This window comes from Gopherus evgoodei, chromosome 2 (assembly GCF_007399415.2).
Source record: "Gopherus evgoodei ecotype Sinaloan lineage chromosome 2, rGopEvg1_v1.p, whole genome shotgun sequence".
Lineage (NCBI taxonomy): Eukaryota > Metazoa > Chordata > Testudines > Testudinidae > Gopherus > Gopherus evgoodei.
In genome coordinates, this window is record NC_044323.1 from 184,438,628 (window position 1) to 184,453,062 (window position 14,435).

Consider the following 14,435-nt stretch of genomic DNA (forward strand, 5'->3'; position numbering starts at 1 on the left):
ATGCTCGGTTGGTAAACACTTCATCTCTTGACTTCCTTTTCCTCTTGCATAAATTGGACAGGCTTTCACTCAGTATTAGCAAACCTGTCCATGTTTGCTGATATGTGTCAGGTGCTATGGGGGATAAGGGAGGAGGAAGAGAAAAAGAATAAGTAGTTATTCTCCAAATTGTAGTCTTTGTGCCAACAATGTTTTTTCCTTGATTTTTGGAATATCATTCTTATAGGCTCTTCCCAGTCTTGGGTGAGCCTGGAGATAGTAAGACACTTTCTAAAGCTCTTGCCCATTTGTAGAGGAACTCTGGGCCTGTGGTGGGATGCAGGCAGGGATTGGGGTACCTGAATGGATTGTTAATAATTCCATGAGCAGGCTACAGATGGCTGATGGGTGGGAGGAGGAAGATGACCAGCAGAAACAGGCCTTTAGTTGCATGTGTAATTTCAGGTTGACAGTGGGATGGGTGTTGGTGGTGGGTGGGCAGCAGAGGCAGGCTAGTAACTGCATGTCCTCCTCTGTGGGCCATCGTTATGTCAGAGGATGTTACTCTGAGGTACATCCCCAAAAGGCAGAGAAGGATTGGCAATGGGCAAATTGGAAGATATGCTACATTTCCATTTGCCAGGGTGGTTCCCCTAGAGCTGGCGCAGGAGTGGAAGGGAACCACAAACTATACGGGCAGTGCCAAGAGACCTCCATTGCTGTGCAATCTCCATGCCCAATTAGAACACTATCTTTGGCTTAAGTTCTCTTGTTTTAACAGTGGTGGGTTAGCATAAAATGCACAGTAAAATAAATAGAATTCTGCAGTAACCTGAAAGGGAGAGTGAATTCTTTAAAATCTATTTGCTATTTGAAATGTTGCTGTCACTTGAGATGGGTGATTTTTTACCTCATAATAACTAGGTTGGCTCAAAGCTGAGGTCATTAATGCAACTGTGAGCCAAAAATATCTGGAGCTTTTTCTTTCTCTATTTACTGCTACACTAAATGTGCCTTCCATTCAATCCATCTAATGTTTAACCCATATGGTTTCACCATCTTGAACAGGGGGAGGCTTGGGCCATGTGGTCGACTGGCAGGAAAAGAAGCAATAAGCACTATGTTAGAGGAGTTATGAGTGGCACATGGCACGTTTCAGCTGGAGGTAGTGTGTGCAAATTTCCAAGACATTAATGGGACTGATATATTTAAACTGTCCAGCACAGCTGCCATTTTGAGAAAAGGTGTGGAGGAGGTGGAGGGAGGGCAGACATGGTGGTGCCCTGATGATACCTGGAACTGTTTGTTCATTTTCCCCTCCCACAGTTTTAAGGTAACAAATAATACCTCCTGGAAGAAGTCCCCTCCACTGTTTCGTCTTCTGCTTGTGATTTGGGAGAGTTTGGGGTCTCCAGCACTGTGTCTGCCTCAGACTTCAGTGAGTTGTGCAAGTCTACAAGATCCTGGGTTTCAGGATCAACCTTCTTTGGCTCAGTTCTGGTCGGCATCTATGGAGGTGTCCTTGGTAGTGTCCACAAGATACCATGATTTAGTGGTGACATCTCTGCCAAAAATAGAGTCTAGCTTCTCCTCATAGTGCAGACCATGCTGAAAAAAACATGACTACCACTTTCTGTGTCGTTAACAGTTCCTGGAGCCTCATTTCTCCCATTTCCTTATTCCCCTTTCATGACACCCTTTAACTGCAACCCTGGGTAAACACATACAGCTCTACTGACTTTAATGGAATAATGTTTGCATATACAAGGACTGACTTAGGTCTTGTTTTTGGACATTGAATGTAAAAGATGGGACATATGACTTATATACATGAGTATAATCCATTTATGCATTCAGCATCAAGGCAGAAGGTTTTCACAGTTCTCCATGTTGTTCTTAAGTCCTGGAGGTTGCATTTGGATCTCTGATGTAGTGGAAAGATATATAAAATAACATGTGTGCTGGCAACTTCCTATTGACAGTGCATTTGAGGAGACTTTTTGTGAATTGTTTATTTCATGATGCATATGGAATATGATGTGCTCAAGAAATTTGGAGTCTGAAGGTTCTGGTTTGCGATAGCAGACTCTGAACATTTGGGATGTATTATTAAGTTTGCTCATGTGAAGTCAAACACATTATTTTGGAGGTGGATCTTTAATTATTCTAATGTACAATTTTTAGGAGTTGAGGACCCCTTAGTTGAGTGTGTTCATCTATATGGCTCTTTCAAAACACTGATTACTCCACTTTCTGTTGATATCTGTTGCATGCCTGGATGCTCTGCAAGGACGAGGCCCACACACACAGGTGAATTAATTGGCTTTAATGAAGGTTAAGTGACACACCCGCAACGGGGACTCCAAGCGTTGCTGCCACTGGGGTGGGGAACCCAGCGCCCGAAAAGCTCGGCCTGGTGCAAAGTCCAACTGCGCAACCAATGGCCCACAGCAATTATAGCATCATGCTAATACCATGGAAAGCAGCACATACATATGCAATTGGGGACATTCCAACAGCCATGGCCGCCCCCCCGGCCTCTGGCCAGGGGCTTTCTGCAGTTCCTCAAAACACCGGGGCTTCCTACACAGGGCAGTTCTAACCGGTTACAAGCAGCATCTGCTAGCACACTATGTCCGCTAATAACCTCTCCTTGAGAAAGCGCAAGCCCTAACTAGGCCGTGACAAAGTCTTCTGGGGTCCCCTACAATATCCATGTGCATATCCAAACCCAGGATTTGACCTGATAAATAAATACTTGACTATTAACAGTAATATGCTTATATGGTCTTTAAAAATGGAATACTGCCATATATACTCGATCATAAGCCGGTCCGTTTATAAGCTGACACCCGCCAACCAATGGATAAGTAAAAATAGAAAATTTTTATGATATGTTCATAAGCTGACCTTATAATTTAGGGGTCAGCAAACTTTGGCTCCTGGGCCATCAGGATAAGCCGCTGGTGGGCCGAGATGGTTTGTTTACCTCGAGCGTCCACAGGCACCAAGGAAAACCTAGGTAAACAAAGTGTCCCAGCGCACCAACTGCTTACCCTGACGGGCCGGGACAGCAACTGGTGGGGAGATTTTTTTGGGAGGAGAAGCTGGGAATCAGGAGACTAACCCCGAGACCACCCCCCATATGACCCCACCCCTAAACTGAGACCAGCCCACACTCCCCATCCCATCCCTTCCAACGTTATCTGGGGAGAGCTGAGGAGGATGTCTCTGGTCTGGCTGGAGCTACTCCAGCAGGCTGGGCAGCGCAGCCACAGCCTGCTCCGGTGGGCGAGACTGAGCAGCGCAGCCACAGCATGTTCCAGCAGGCTGGGCCAGTGAGCTGGGCAGCACAGCCACAGCCTGTTTTGGGGGGCAGGGCTGAGCGGCATGGCTGCAGTGTGCTCTGGCGGGCTGGGCAGCACGGCCACCAGGGCCGGCTCCAGGCACCAGCCCAGCAAGCAGGTGCTTGGGGCGGCCAACGATGAGTGGTGGCACGTCTAGGTCTTTGGTGGCAATTTGGCGGCGGGTCCCTCGGCCCCTCTTGAAGTGAAGGACCAACCGCTGAACTGCCGCCGAAGAATGAAATGGCGGCGGTAGAGCTTCAGATCACGATCATGGCTTTTTTTCTTTTTCTTTTTGCTGTTTGGGGTGGCAAAAACCCTGGAGCTGGTCCTAGCAGCCACAGCCTGTTCTTGGGGGTGAGGCAGAGTGGCAGGGCTGTAGCCTGCCAGCCCTGCAGCTGCAGCTACTTTGGAATCTCGGGGGAGAGCAGCGTGGCAAGAAGCAGAAAGAGACTGGCCCTTCTGGCTGTGCTGCCTCTCCTTGCTCCCTCTGTTGAGGGGAGGGGCTGTGTCCCAACTCTCCCTCTCTATTCCCGTTCATAAGCCAACCCCCTTCTCTGGTGCTTTCCTTTTATACTAAAAAATTTGGCTCATGAATGAGTATATATGGCAAATTGATTTTATTTTTTATAATTTCAATGAATATTGATTATTTTTAGCTTTTTTCTATTTGTATTCAGTTAAATGTTCACATGTGCAAAATTATGGGTTTTATGCATTTTTCAATTTGTATTGATTTAAATGTTCACAGTTCCAGGAAATTAGAACATAAGAATGACCATATTGGGTCAGACCAATGGTCCATCTAGCCAATATCCCATCTCTGACAGTGACCAGTGCCAGATGCTTCAGAGGGAATGAACAGAACAGAGCAATTTCAAGTAATCCGTCTCCTGTTGTCCAGTCTCAGCTCCTGGCAGTTGGACGTTTAGGGACACCTGAAGCATGGGGTGACCATTGATGACCTATCTTTTAAATTATGGGGAGTCAGATAATGGAGGAAAGGGACGGCAGAGCTCAGACTAATTATTTAATAACTGAAGATGTTGAGATTAAAAAAGTCAAAGTTTTATAATTGTTAAACCACAAATTGTAAACCTCACATGTCAAATACATACAATCCTTTAAATCAAACTCTAATTTCTTAAGCAGCATTTTGCTTACTTTGTCTATCTGTAATTTTTGACCTATCAATGGACATGTTTTTTTTAGTCTATTTATTTGTGTACAGTGAAATCAACCTTTATCTACATTTACCAATAAAAACAGAATTAAATCCTGTGAACATGGACTGCATATGTTACGGTGAATCAGATGATGAAATGTGACATCGTATTTGTTGTTCCTACTTTTTCATCTGAGAAATAGAAGCTTCTGTTCTTTTCTGTGATTTGAATCAGATGTCTTTTTCAAATTTATATTGATTCCAGAATAGACTGTTTGAAAATAATTATTATTGATAATATTTTTAGCTTTATAAAGTTAAATTCAGAGGGACGCATTATTGGTTGTGATAACAATGAAGTTGGTCCAATAAAAGATATTACCTCACCTCCCCAGTTATGACAAGTCAAGCAATAGATGTTTCTGACATATTAATATAGAGCCAGATTCACCCCTGGACTACACCAACTTTAGCCTCTAATTGTGGAGTTCCTGTGAACACAGTTTGAAGCTTCTGTTCTGTAACCCTACAGTTTAAATGCAAATGTAGTGCAAATGTTATCTGTCCTCTCATGGTGAATTCTTGATGTGAAGTGGCATTAGGAGCAGATGATGTAATTTGCAATGCTCTGTGCCCACAGGGGTGAGGGGGGCCCATCAAGTATGCCTCCAGCGATTATTCCCCCTCTCTCCCACAGACATTAATATCAAGACTTACCACTGGCAGCTAAGTCAGGAAACAGACGCTAGGCTAGGTAAATTCCTGAGAGCAGTTAGTGGATTTTAAGTTATTTTATTCACCACGCTAAGGCAGTTTTCTAAGAATAGGACCCCGCATTGCCAGAAAATCCCCAGGACAAACAACAACTATGCACCCCTCGAATGCTTCTCTTTGTTTATTTGTTTTTATTATGAATGCCTCCACTATTTTTTTTTGTCTGTATTCATTCATTCACCTCCAGGCCATCTTTGTTCTGCTTTGAGGATGCCTTTATGTTTTCTTGCTTATGGGTTCTGTTGAGATATTTCAGTGTTGCTGTGAAGCACACAGCTCTGTCACATCCCAGATACAAGTGCAAGTGTCTGCAGGCAATTGAATGAAACAGACAAAAACACCGACTGTACTGAGCACTCAGCGAATGGCACTCCTGGTGATTGTAAAGTTTACCCTCCCCTGAGCTGACCTTTTCTATAGGACCTCCATTCAGATTCATTGCATTTGCAGGATATACCTGCTCATGTTTCAGAGTAGAAGCCGTGTTGGTCTGTATCCGCAAAAAGAACAGGAGTACTTGTGGCATCTTTCAGACTAAAAAATTTATTTGAGCATAAGCTTTCATGGGTTACAGCCCACTTCATCAGATGCATAGAATGGAACATACAGTAAGAAGATGGAAAGGTGGAAGTTGCCATACCAACTCTAAGAGGCTAATTAATTAAGATGAGCTATTATCAACAGGAGAAAGAAATGGGTGTAGAGATAATCAATATGGCCCATTTCATACAGTTGACAAAAAGGTGTGAGGATACTTAACATGGGGTAGATTCAATTTATGTAATGACCCAGCCATTCCCAGTCTCTATTCAAGCCAAAGTTAATGGTATCTAGTTTGCATATTAATTCAAGTTCAGCAGTTTCTCTTTGGAGTCTGTTTTTGAAGCTTTTCTGTTGCAAAATTGCCACATTTAATACTGTTATTCAGTGACCAGAGAGACTAAAGTGTTCTTCTGGTTTTTGAATGTTATGATTCCTGATGTCAGATTTGTGTCCATTTATTCTTTTGTGTAGAGACTGTCCGGTTTGGCCAATGTACACGGCAGAGGGGCATTGTTGGCATACCTGGTCATGTGGCACCAAAGCTGTTACTCTTAGAGACGTATGGTTGTAGAAATGTGAGCACATCTGACAAAGCTGGTGCAATTTAAGGAAACACACCATAGTTCTTGAAAAGTACATACGGTGTAAAGAGAATAGACAATGACTTAAAAAAATAGTCTAGATCTCTTGCCTTTTCCACTTGTGAGGTAGCCATTGCATATAGTAGTAGCTCAAATACATCTCTGCATAATGCCTCTGATTTACATCAAGGAAGAATTTAATGTAGAATCTCTCTTGAGGTTAGAGCGTTCCTGGAATACTGTAACTGTGTTCAGAAAACAGCTAATAGTCTTTATTTTTCAGTGAAGCAGTTTATTGAACAGTTATGCCCCTTACTCTAGTCCACTCAGCTTTCAATTATACTGTTATGAGCTGGGTAAAACCCTGTAATGGGGTTGATTTAAGATTGGCAGGTGTGAACATATTCTTCAATTAACATAAGCCCAACCTAAAACAAAAGGGTGTGTGACCCCACACAGGAGTTTTTGGCTGAGTATTGTTTTCAGTAGGTGGGAAGAGATCCAGGGGTGAAAGTAATTTATAGGATTTACTGGTAGTGCCGGAGTCCTGAGGGGTGTGTGGCCTCATCCGGAAGAGGCGTGGCCCCAACTGGAAGAGGCAGGGCCTCTCAATATTTAAAGGCCCTCAGGCACTGACTGTGACTGGGAGCCCTAGGGCCTTTACATCAACCTGGGGCTCCCAGCTGCAGAGGTGTCTGGGAGCCCCTGGGGCTCCCAGGCAAATTAAAGGGCCCAGGACTCCGGCTGCTGCAGAGCTCTGGGCCCTTTAAATCCCCACTGCAGCTCCAGCTGGGATTTAAAGGGCTCGGGGCTCTCCACAGTGGCAGGGAGCTCTGAGCCCTTTAAATCCACGCCCAGCCCTGCCTCGGAGCTGCCCACCACGGTGGGGAGCCAAGAGCCCTTTTAATCCCGGTCGTGGAAGCCAGTGCAGTCTGGCCCGGCGTACTGGATCGGACTGGCTTATTTTCACCTCTGAATAGATCTCACAGAAACCGAGGTCAGACAAGAACAGATGAAGTGAGAGAGAGAGCCAGAAGGAACAGCTAAAAGCAGGTGGCTGACTCTGGAAGAAACCTGGGGAGACGGTTTTTTTGAGTCGGAGTTCAAGCTGAAAAGAGTGTTTTTGATGCTGTGAGCAAAATAAACTGTTTCCTGCTACTTTATTCCTTCTGTGTTCAGTGACACAGGGCTTGTACGTTCTTCGTAAATAAACAAAATTGCATCAAAGAGTTACCTGGCTACCACCAATTTGTACTCCCAACTGGAACACCACTTACAGGTCCCCAAACTTTGACTAGGCCTCCAGTAAAAGAGGCAACAATACATTTCACATTGACATGGGTATCCTATTTCAAATGGGTTAAAGCATTGTGTAAGAAAAAGGCCGGAAAGGAAAAGTTGGGAAGATAGAATGTGCTTACAGATTTGTTGAGTCTTTAAAAACCGTTTTCAAAGACCTTGTTTGGTTGAATGACATTGAATTGGTGACAGCAGCTTTTGTGAATTTCTTCAGAGAGCTATATTTAAAATTTTTATTGATCAAAACATGGGGCACCTTCTTTTTCTTCCATCTACTATTTTTCATTCCAGGTATGTGTAGCTGTTGGTTAGTTTATTTGTGTTGAATTTGAATTTTTGGCATGTGCTTAGTAGACTTGGGGGCAGTCTACTTATTGATTATAATGTAAATTTTAATCTTTTGTAAAGGCACTCTGATGGGCCTGTTATTGTTAACTAAAACAATAAAATAAGCCTATAAAACTTTCATTGTTTCTAGTTTACCTCTGTGCCAATTAGAAGATTGTTTATGGATTGACTGCTCTGCAGAGGCCTAAATGTTGCATAGCAGGAATATGGTAGGACAGGATTGAGGTGTAATGTCAGGGTTGTCTGAGGAAAGCTTCCGCAGTGCGGACGTGGACACTGGATGAAATCCTGCTTCCTTTACTCACTTGCAGAGTCCCACTGACCTCATCATGAGCCAGATTCTCTAGTCCACCAACAAGTTCACTTTGCATCACTGGCCGGAAATCCTCACAGGAGAATTCCCCCATGTATTGGGAATCTCTGCCATAACTGCTTCCTGCATCAGCTGCTGTTGTATCCCTGGTGTAAGGGGAGGCATGGGATGGAGTAGAAGGGGGCAGTAGTAGAGCCAAGGTCTACTAAGCCTTATCTGCAAATGGCACAGTAGTTCTCATTCTATTTGAGTGCCCACCTGGGTGGGGCAGCTGGGAATCAGGGAGCCACAACCAGCTCCCTGTGGCTGCCATTCTCTACTACAGTGGTCCCCAACCTTTCCCGGGTGGCGGGCGCCAGACGACGAGCCACCGAGGACTGTGGCCAGCAGACAAACAGCCGCTGAAATGCCTCCGAGAAGCAGCAATGTGAAGAGGCATCGCCACCGAAATGCCGCTGAAGTAGTGTCATCAAGAAGCGTCGCTACCGAAATGCTGCTGAAAATCAATGACATGTCAGTGGTGGTGCTTCTTGGTGACTCTGCTTTTCAGTGGCATTTCAGCAGATGCTTGTTCGCTGGCCAGTACGCGGGCGCACATAGATGCCCTGGCGGGTGCCATTGCACCCATGGGCACCACGTTGGGGACCACTGCTCTACTACATCCAAGCCCAGCTCAGACATAGAGGAGAATCAGGACTGGTGTGTTTACAGTCACTAGTACTACTTGTCTGTCACTTTACCAAATTTTGACCATCTTTAAAATTAATAAATAATCTGTTAACTCCATGACCCATGTTGAGTTTCATTAACCTCTTTTCTATTTCATTCATACACAGTGCAAATCCAGCATCACAGCCCTCTTTAGAGCTAATTGGAAATCTGACCCTGGAAAAGATGAACAACCATTTCTGTCTTGCAGTCCCAAACCTAAAATATTCCTCCTCTTCTTTTCCCCTTCTAGTTCCTATTTCCAGCCACATCTTTCACTATAGGTACCAAAAAAATTGGAAATTCTGCATGGTACTGAAGTGAATAACATAGTGTATGGTAAGAGTGTAATACTGTGAAGGTACAGTTGCAGTAGAAGTGTCTGTGTATCTGTGTAAACGTATGTTGTAATTCTTTAGATATTGGGTTAAGACCTAAAATGTAGAACTAAGTAACAGGTAGGTAGTTCTTGATCCATTATCACAGTTCCAGTGACTCACTGATAAATCACTGTTGCAGCAATTACAGAACAGCGTATTATAGATCCTGACTCAGAGAGGTATTTTGTTTCAAAGGCTTCCGGCAACGGCTATAGTCCTAGCTCTACCATTATGAGGAGCTCATTGTTATGGATGGCATGGTAGCATAAAGAGACTGAGCTAAGGATAATGGAATGAGGTTTGGACTTAGTGAACCTTTAAAGGAGAGCTTTGCTTTGGATAAGCACCCAGAAGTTTGGATTCATGAACCTTAGCCACATTATTTGGGTCTGCAAAATTGGGCCCAAAGACTAACAAGAAAGGCTCTTCTTATGGTATTTCAGGACGTCACTGCCAGACACAACCGGGAAGTATAGAGGAGTCTAGAAATTAAAAATAATTTATAAAACAACCTAGACTTTTTATATCTCCAGAAAGATTTTCAGTGGGTTCAGTTCCATTTTTCTGGAGAAAAATATATATTTTTTCTCATGCACACATGAATACTGGACCTGATTCTCTATTACGATAGTGATTTACACCTATGTAAAGTGAGTGCCTAATGCTGTCATTCTGATTTGCCAAAGTTTTACCATTGCTTTTCTCTGGTGAAAATGACTACACACATTGCAGGCCAACAGAGAATCAGGCATCTAGTGCTGGGAACACTCTCTAAGGTGTGCTGTGGATAGTCCTGCACCCAGGGTTGTATAACAAATCACTTCAGAACCCTGAATAGATTCTAGACCTTTTGACTCTCAGTCCTGTGCCTTCAGTGCTGCACCCCATTTTTTTCTGTTTAGGAAATGGTAAGACGCTCTGAATAAAATCGGTATATTTACTTTCCACCTTTTCACATTTCAGAATTTGAAATGCTCCATTTAACGTGAGGATCATGAAACAGAATAGTCAAATGAAATTATCCCCAGTATTGTGCAGTATTTTTTTAAATGCCCCAGTCAGAAAACATGCACAAAACTAAGTAGAAGGTTTTTGATCAACATCTAGCAGTTCAACCGACAAGGGTTTTCATCCAGATATACAAAACACAAACCTAAAATGAATTAGGAACTACATGTAGGTTAGAGGAAGCTCACTCAACCAAACCCCTTAGATGGCTTTACATTGGATTATTATGTAAACTTTTTTGCTACTGGCATTGCTTTTGGGGAGTTTCAGCTGTTTTCTTTCTGCAGGTTTTGTGGACCAGAGTAAGATATTAATGAACAGATGGACTCTGCTGGTAAGATCGGCCATCACACCATGACAGCTGACATGTCAGAAGCTGGAGAATTGTCTCTGGAACCTCTAGTCACTTGCAAGCTATGTCTCTGTGAACATTCTCTTGATAAGATGACTACTCTTCAAGAATGCAGCTGCATCTTCTGTACAACGGTAAGCAAAGGCAGCACCTTAACCAAGAAATAGAGTAATAGACTGTGGAGATACAAGGGACCTATTATATTGTTATGGTGGGAGTCAGGCAATGAGGTAATTTAATCCCATCCATGCCAATACAGGAGAGTTTCCTGGAGTATTCTTGCTACTGCTTTGTCCAGTCTTGCTTAAAAGAATGTTGACATTAATGAGGTTTTCATCAGCTTGGAATTCTAACAAAGATACTCTCATAGCCAATAAAATGCATATTGGTGGAATCATAAATTACAGTAGGACACTTTCTCTTTTTATGGTTAGCTGAGCAAGTAAACAATTCATATTCAATCAGCGTCTTTATTTTTCCTGAAGAAAAATATTAATACCACCACAGAGTTCTCTTTTTTAAATGCTTCTTCCCCAAAATTAGACCTCAGTATTCTACTGGCTTCTTTGCCACTAGGCTAAACAAGACCTTTTATATAAGTGTAAACTGTAGAGCATGCGTAGAGACCATTGGACGATATTTTTTTAACAAATGTCTTTATTGATTTAAAATCAAAGATACAAATCTATTCAGAAGAATAACTAATAATGGGTAATTACCAAAGAAGCACTTTACTAAAATAAAGATCTGTACTACTAAATCATTTCACCTCATGAACCAGATTCTGATCTCTGTTGTGTTGTGTGAATCCAGAATAACTCTAGTAATTTCAGCTGAACTAGTCTACATTTATGTCAGGGTAAATAAGATCAGCATCTAGCTGCATGTTTTATAATGGACAGTATTCAATGGACTGAAATAGAATCTGTGAATGTGGTTTTTAATTACCAAAAGTCCAACTGCACAGGGCTCAGAAGGAACTATAGAAACTTCTAAAAATGACCATTGCTGTATCTCAAAATGTTACTTCAAATTCCAATGTCAGATGTTTCAAGGACTAGAAGTGATTTCCACATCCAGTTGGGAATGTGGGATCGCCCCTTCCCAGGGCTATAAAACTTCCATGTCTAGTCCTGCAAGGATATGAGATACCAGATTTCAAAATGGAGTTTTCTCTTTTTGATGCAGAAAAGCTGCTAGTAGCCAAGTACCAACAAAATCAGCCTACAATGCTACACATAAAACCTATTTTGGAATTGTATTAGAATTCTAAACATTTTAGTGAGCCAGTTGGAGGAGTGGGTGACAAAGACTATTCCCATTAAAAGGGTTTGAAGCCAGTCTGCCTTTGAACAATGACTAAAAATTACCCAATATAACTTTTCTCTCTATAAAATATACCTCTTTAAAGGGTTAGTAAAGAGCACTGTGTATACCGAGTCTGGCTATCTGGAAACAGCTAAGGCCTTACAGAAAATTATGGAAGAGTTTGTAGCCTAGTAGTGTTCTCAGAGATGGTTTTTTTCTCTGCTATCTGGTAAGGTCCATGTTGTCCTGGTGGAAATGATGACAGCTGAAAGCAATTACTGTTGGGGAGGATGCAGGCTTTGCGGGGGATCTAATAAGCAGTGGTGCAAGTAGAAATAATTTCTTGCCGGTACCGCACTCATGGGAGGGACACAAGGGGGGGTGGTACGTGACCCATGTTATGCTCCATATGACTCCTCCCCACCCTGCCCCCAGGCCAGGGTCCCCACGCTCTCCCTGTCCCCTCCAATACTCCCCTTTGTATATACAAATATCAACATGCTTAACTTCTCACTTTCCCCCCCACATATGTAGTATTCAGTTTGTTTATATGGAATATGGGAGTTGGGTGAGAAGCCATTTCAGCGTTATGTGTGACTTATTAAAAGACAAATTTTAAGTAGAACTGTATCCTAAACTGCTTTATGGTATTGTACTCAAACATTGCATTTCAATGGGAGATTCAACCTCCTTTATAGGAACAAACTCCTGAAACACTTACCAGTCCACAAAAGTGGTCCATTGTCATGCAAATAGTCCCATTGTCTTCAATGGGATTAATCAAATGATTAAGGGTTTTCAGGATTAGGTTCCAAATTTGTAAATTGTTCTGGATGAAATTGACAATGCCTGAGCTGTCATATTAGAAGGAGCTTCATTAGAATAAAGGTGGGCAGATGTGTGATAAGTCTTAGTTCTGCTGCTAAGATCAGGAACATATTTTCAGCAAAGTTCTTGGCAGATTCCTGAGGCAGCTGTTTAAGGCCATCAGTGTCCAGCATTATAATCTTCACTTATAGTTCTCTCACCCAGGAAGATGGAAAATGAGGCACTTGTTTTCTCTGTTTTGCTGGTCCAATTAACAAAATGCATGTTAGACTAGGTTGGGTGCAAAGAAGAATTCTGTATACACTGTTGACAATACCTGATTCTTGTAAGGCTGCAGAACAGGGCTGACATCAGAATCCAAATATCCTCTGGTCAGTGCAAGCAGAGACATTCCTCTAATGATTTGGACTTGATGTGATGCGGTATGGATGTCATGGATAATTCAGATCAATGGTGAAAAACAGAATAAAAACCACGGTTTAAACACCTTCTGCCCCCACCACCTCTTCCCTCTTGAGCACTCCTGGCCAACAGAATAGCATAAACATATGCTAAGAAACTTAAAAAAAGATTTTTTTTTAAAGTTTGTTAGCATATTTATTGTGCTGTTAAAACCATTTAAAGAATGAATGCTCTCCTTAGCAGCGTTCTGTTCCTTTAAGGAGCAGACTGCAGTCCCACCCTCACTACAGAGGATGGGGGACGGGGGCTAGCCCCAAGTCTTTCCAGTACCCTGTACCTGCTAAAAATCTCTTGCTGGTAATGCGTACTGGTGGGTACCACTGTATTTGCATTCCTGCTAATAAGAATGTCAGAATATCAATGCCAAATCCTGCTCCAATCCCCTCTTCAACTTTTTTCCCAAATACTCTGATCTTCGGTATTATATGAGTGAGTTTAACTGCAAGTGACATGCCTACTAAAGTCACCAACCAGCTATTAATTTCAAGTTATATGCTATTCACCAGAACAAGGTTTGAGCTGTCTGATATCGTGCACAATAACAGACCAATCTTGCAAAAACAAAAGATAATTTCACATCCTAGCTTCTGGGTGTTGGCACATGTTTATGCAGCAATGGTATGACTCATCGTTCATGTGATCTTATGTTTTTGAGAAGTGTGTGAATGAACTAAAATGGAAAATGAGAGAAACAAATGCTACTCTAACAATCCATGTGTCATATCACACACTGGTACAATAGGTCTGTGTAAAGGAGAATAAGATTTCCTCTTCTAAGGTCTGGGTGACTCTAATAGACAATACTATGCAAATGAGAGTACATTTAATCTCTCAACTTTTTTAAACTATGGTGAGAAGAACCTTCTACTTTGGGTTTCATTTCGAAGGGTGTCGTGAGAGCCCAGCTTGAGACGGGCCCTGAAGCCATTCTATCTTGTTATCTTTCCTCGATCTCAGTTTCCTCCACTATACTGCTGCTGTGTGCCACTAAGCATGTACGAGTTACTGCAGAGACAAAGGGGCTAGTCATTTTCCCAGGACTC

The 14,435-nt window shown here is 42.6% G+C and overlaps 1 protein-coding gene across 5 annotated transcripts in view; it reads left to right on the plus strand.

Annotated features, from left to right (window-relative positions):
- Positions 1 to 14,435, plus strand: part of RNF144B (ring finger protein 144B) — a 125,010-nt gene that overhangs the window by 71,243 nt on the left and 39,332 nt on the right. For 4 of the 5 annotated variants that reach the window (XM_030552517.1, XM_030552519.1, XM_030552518.1 and 1 more), the window contains one exon: positions 10,730 to 10,928. In XM_030552517.1, the coding sequence (XP_030408377.1) occupies positions 10,764 to 10,928 (165 nt within the window). In that variant the 5' untranslated portion in view covers positions 10,730 to 10,763. Of the gene's footprint in view, positions 1 to 9,324; positions 9,394 to 10,729; positions 10,929 to 14,435 lie in introns of those variants that run through there. The other variant, XM_030552520.1, reaches the window with a different exon arrangement.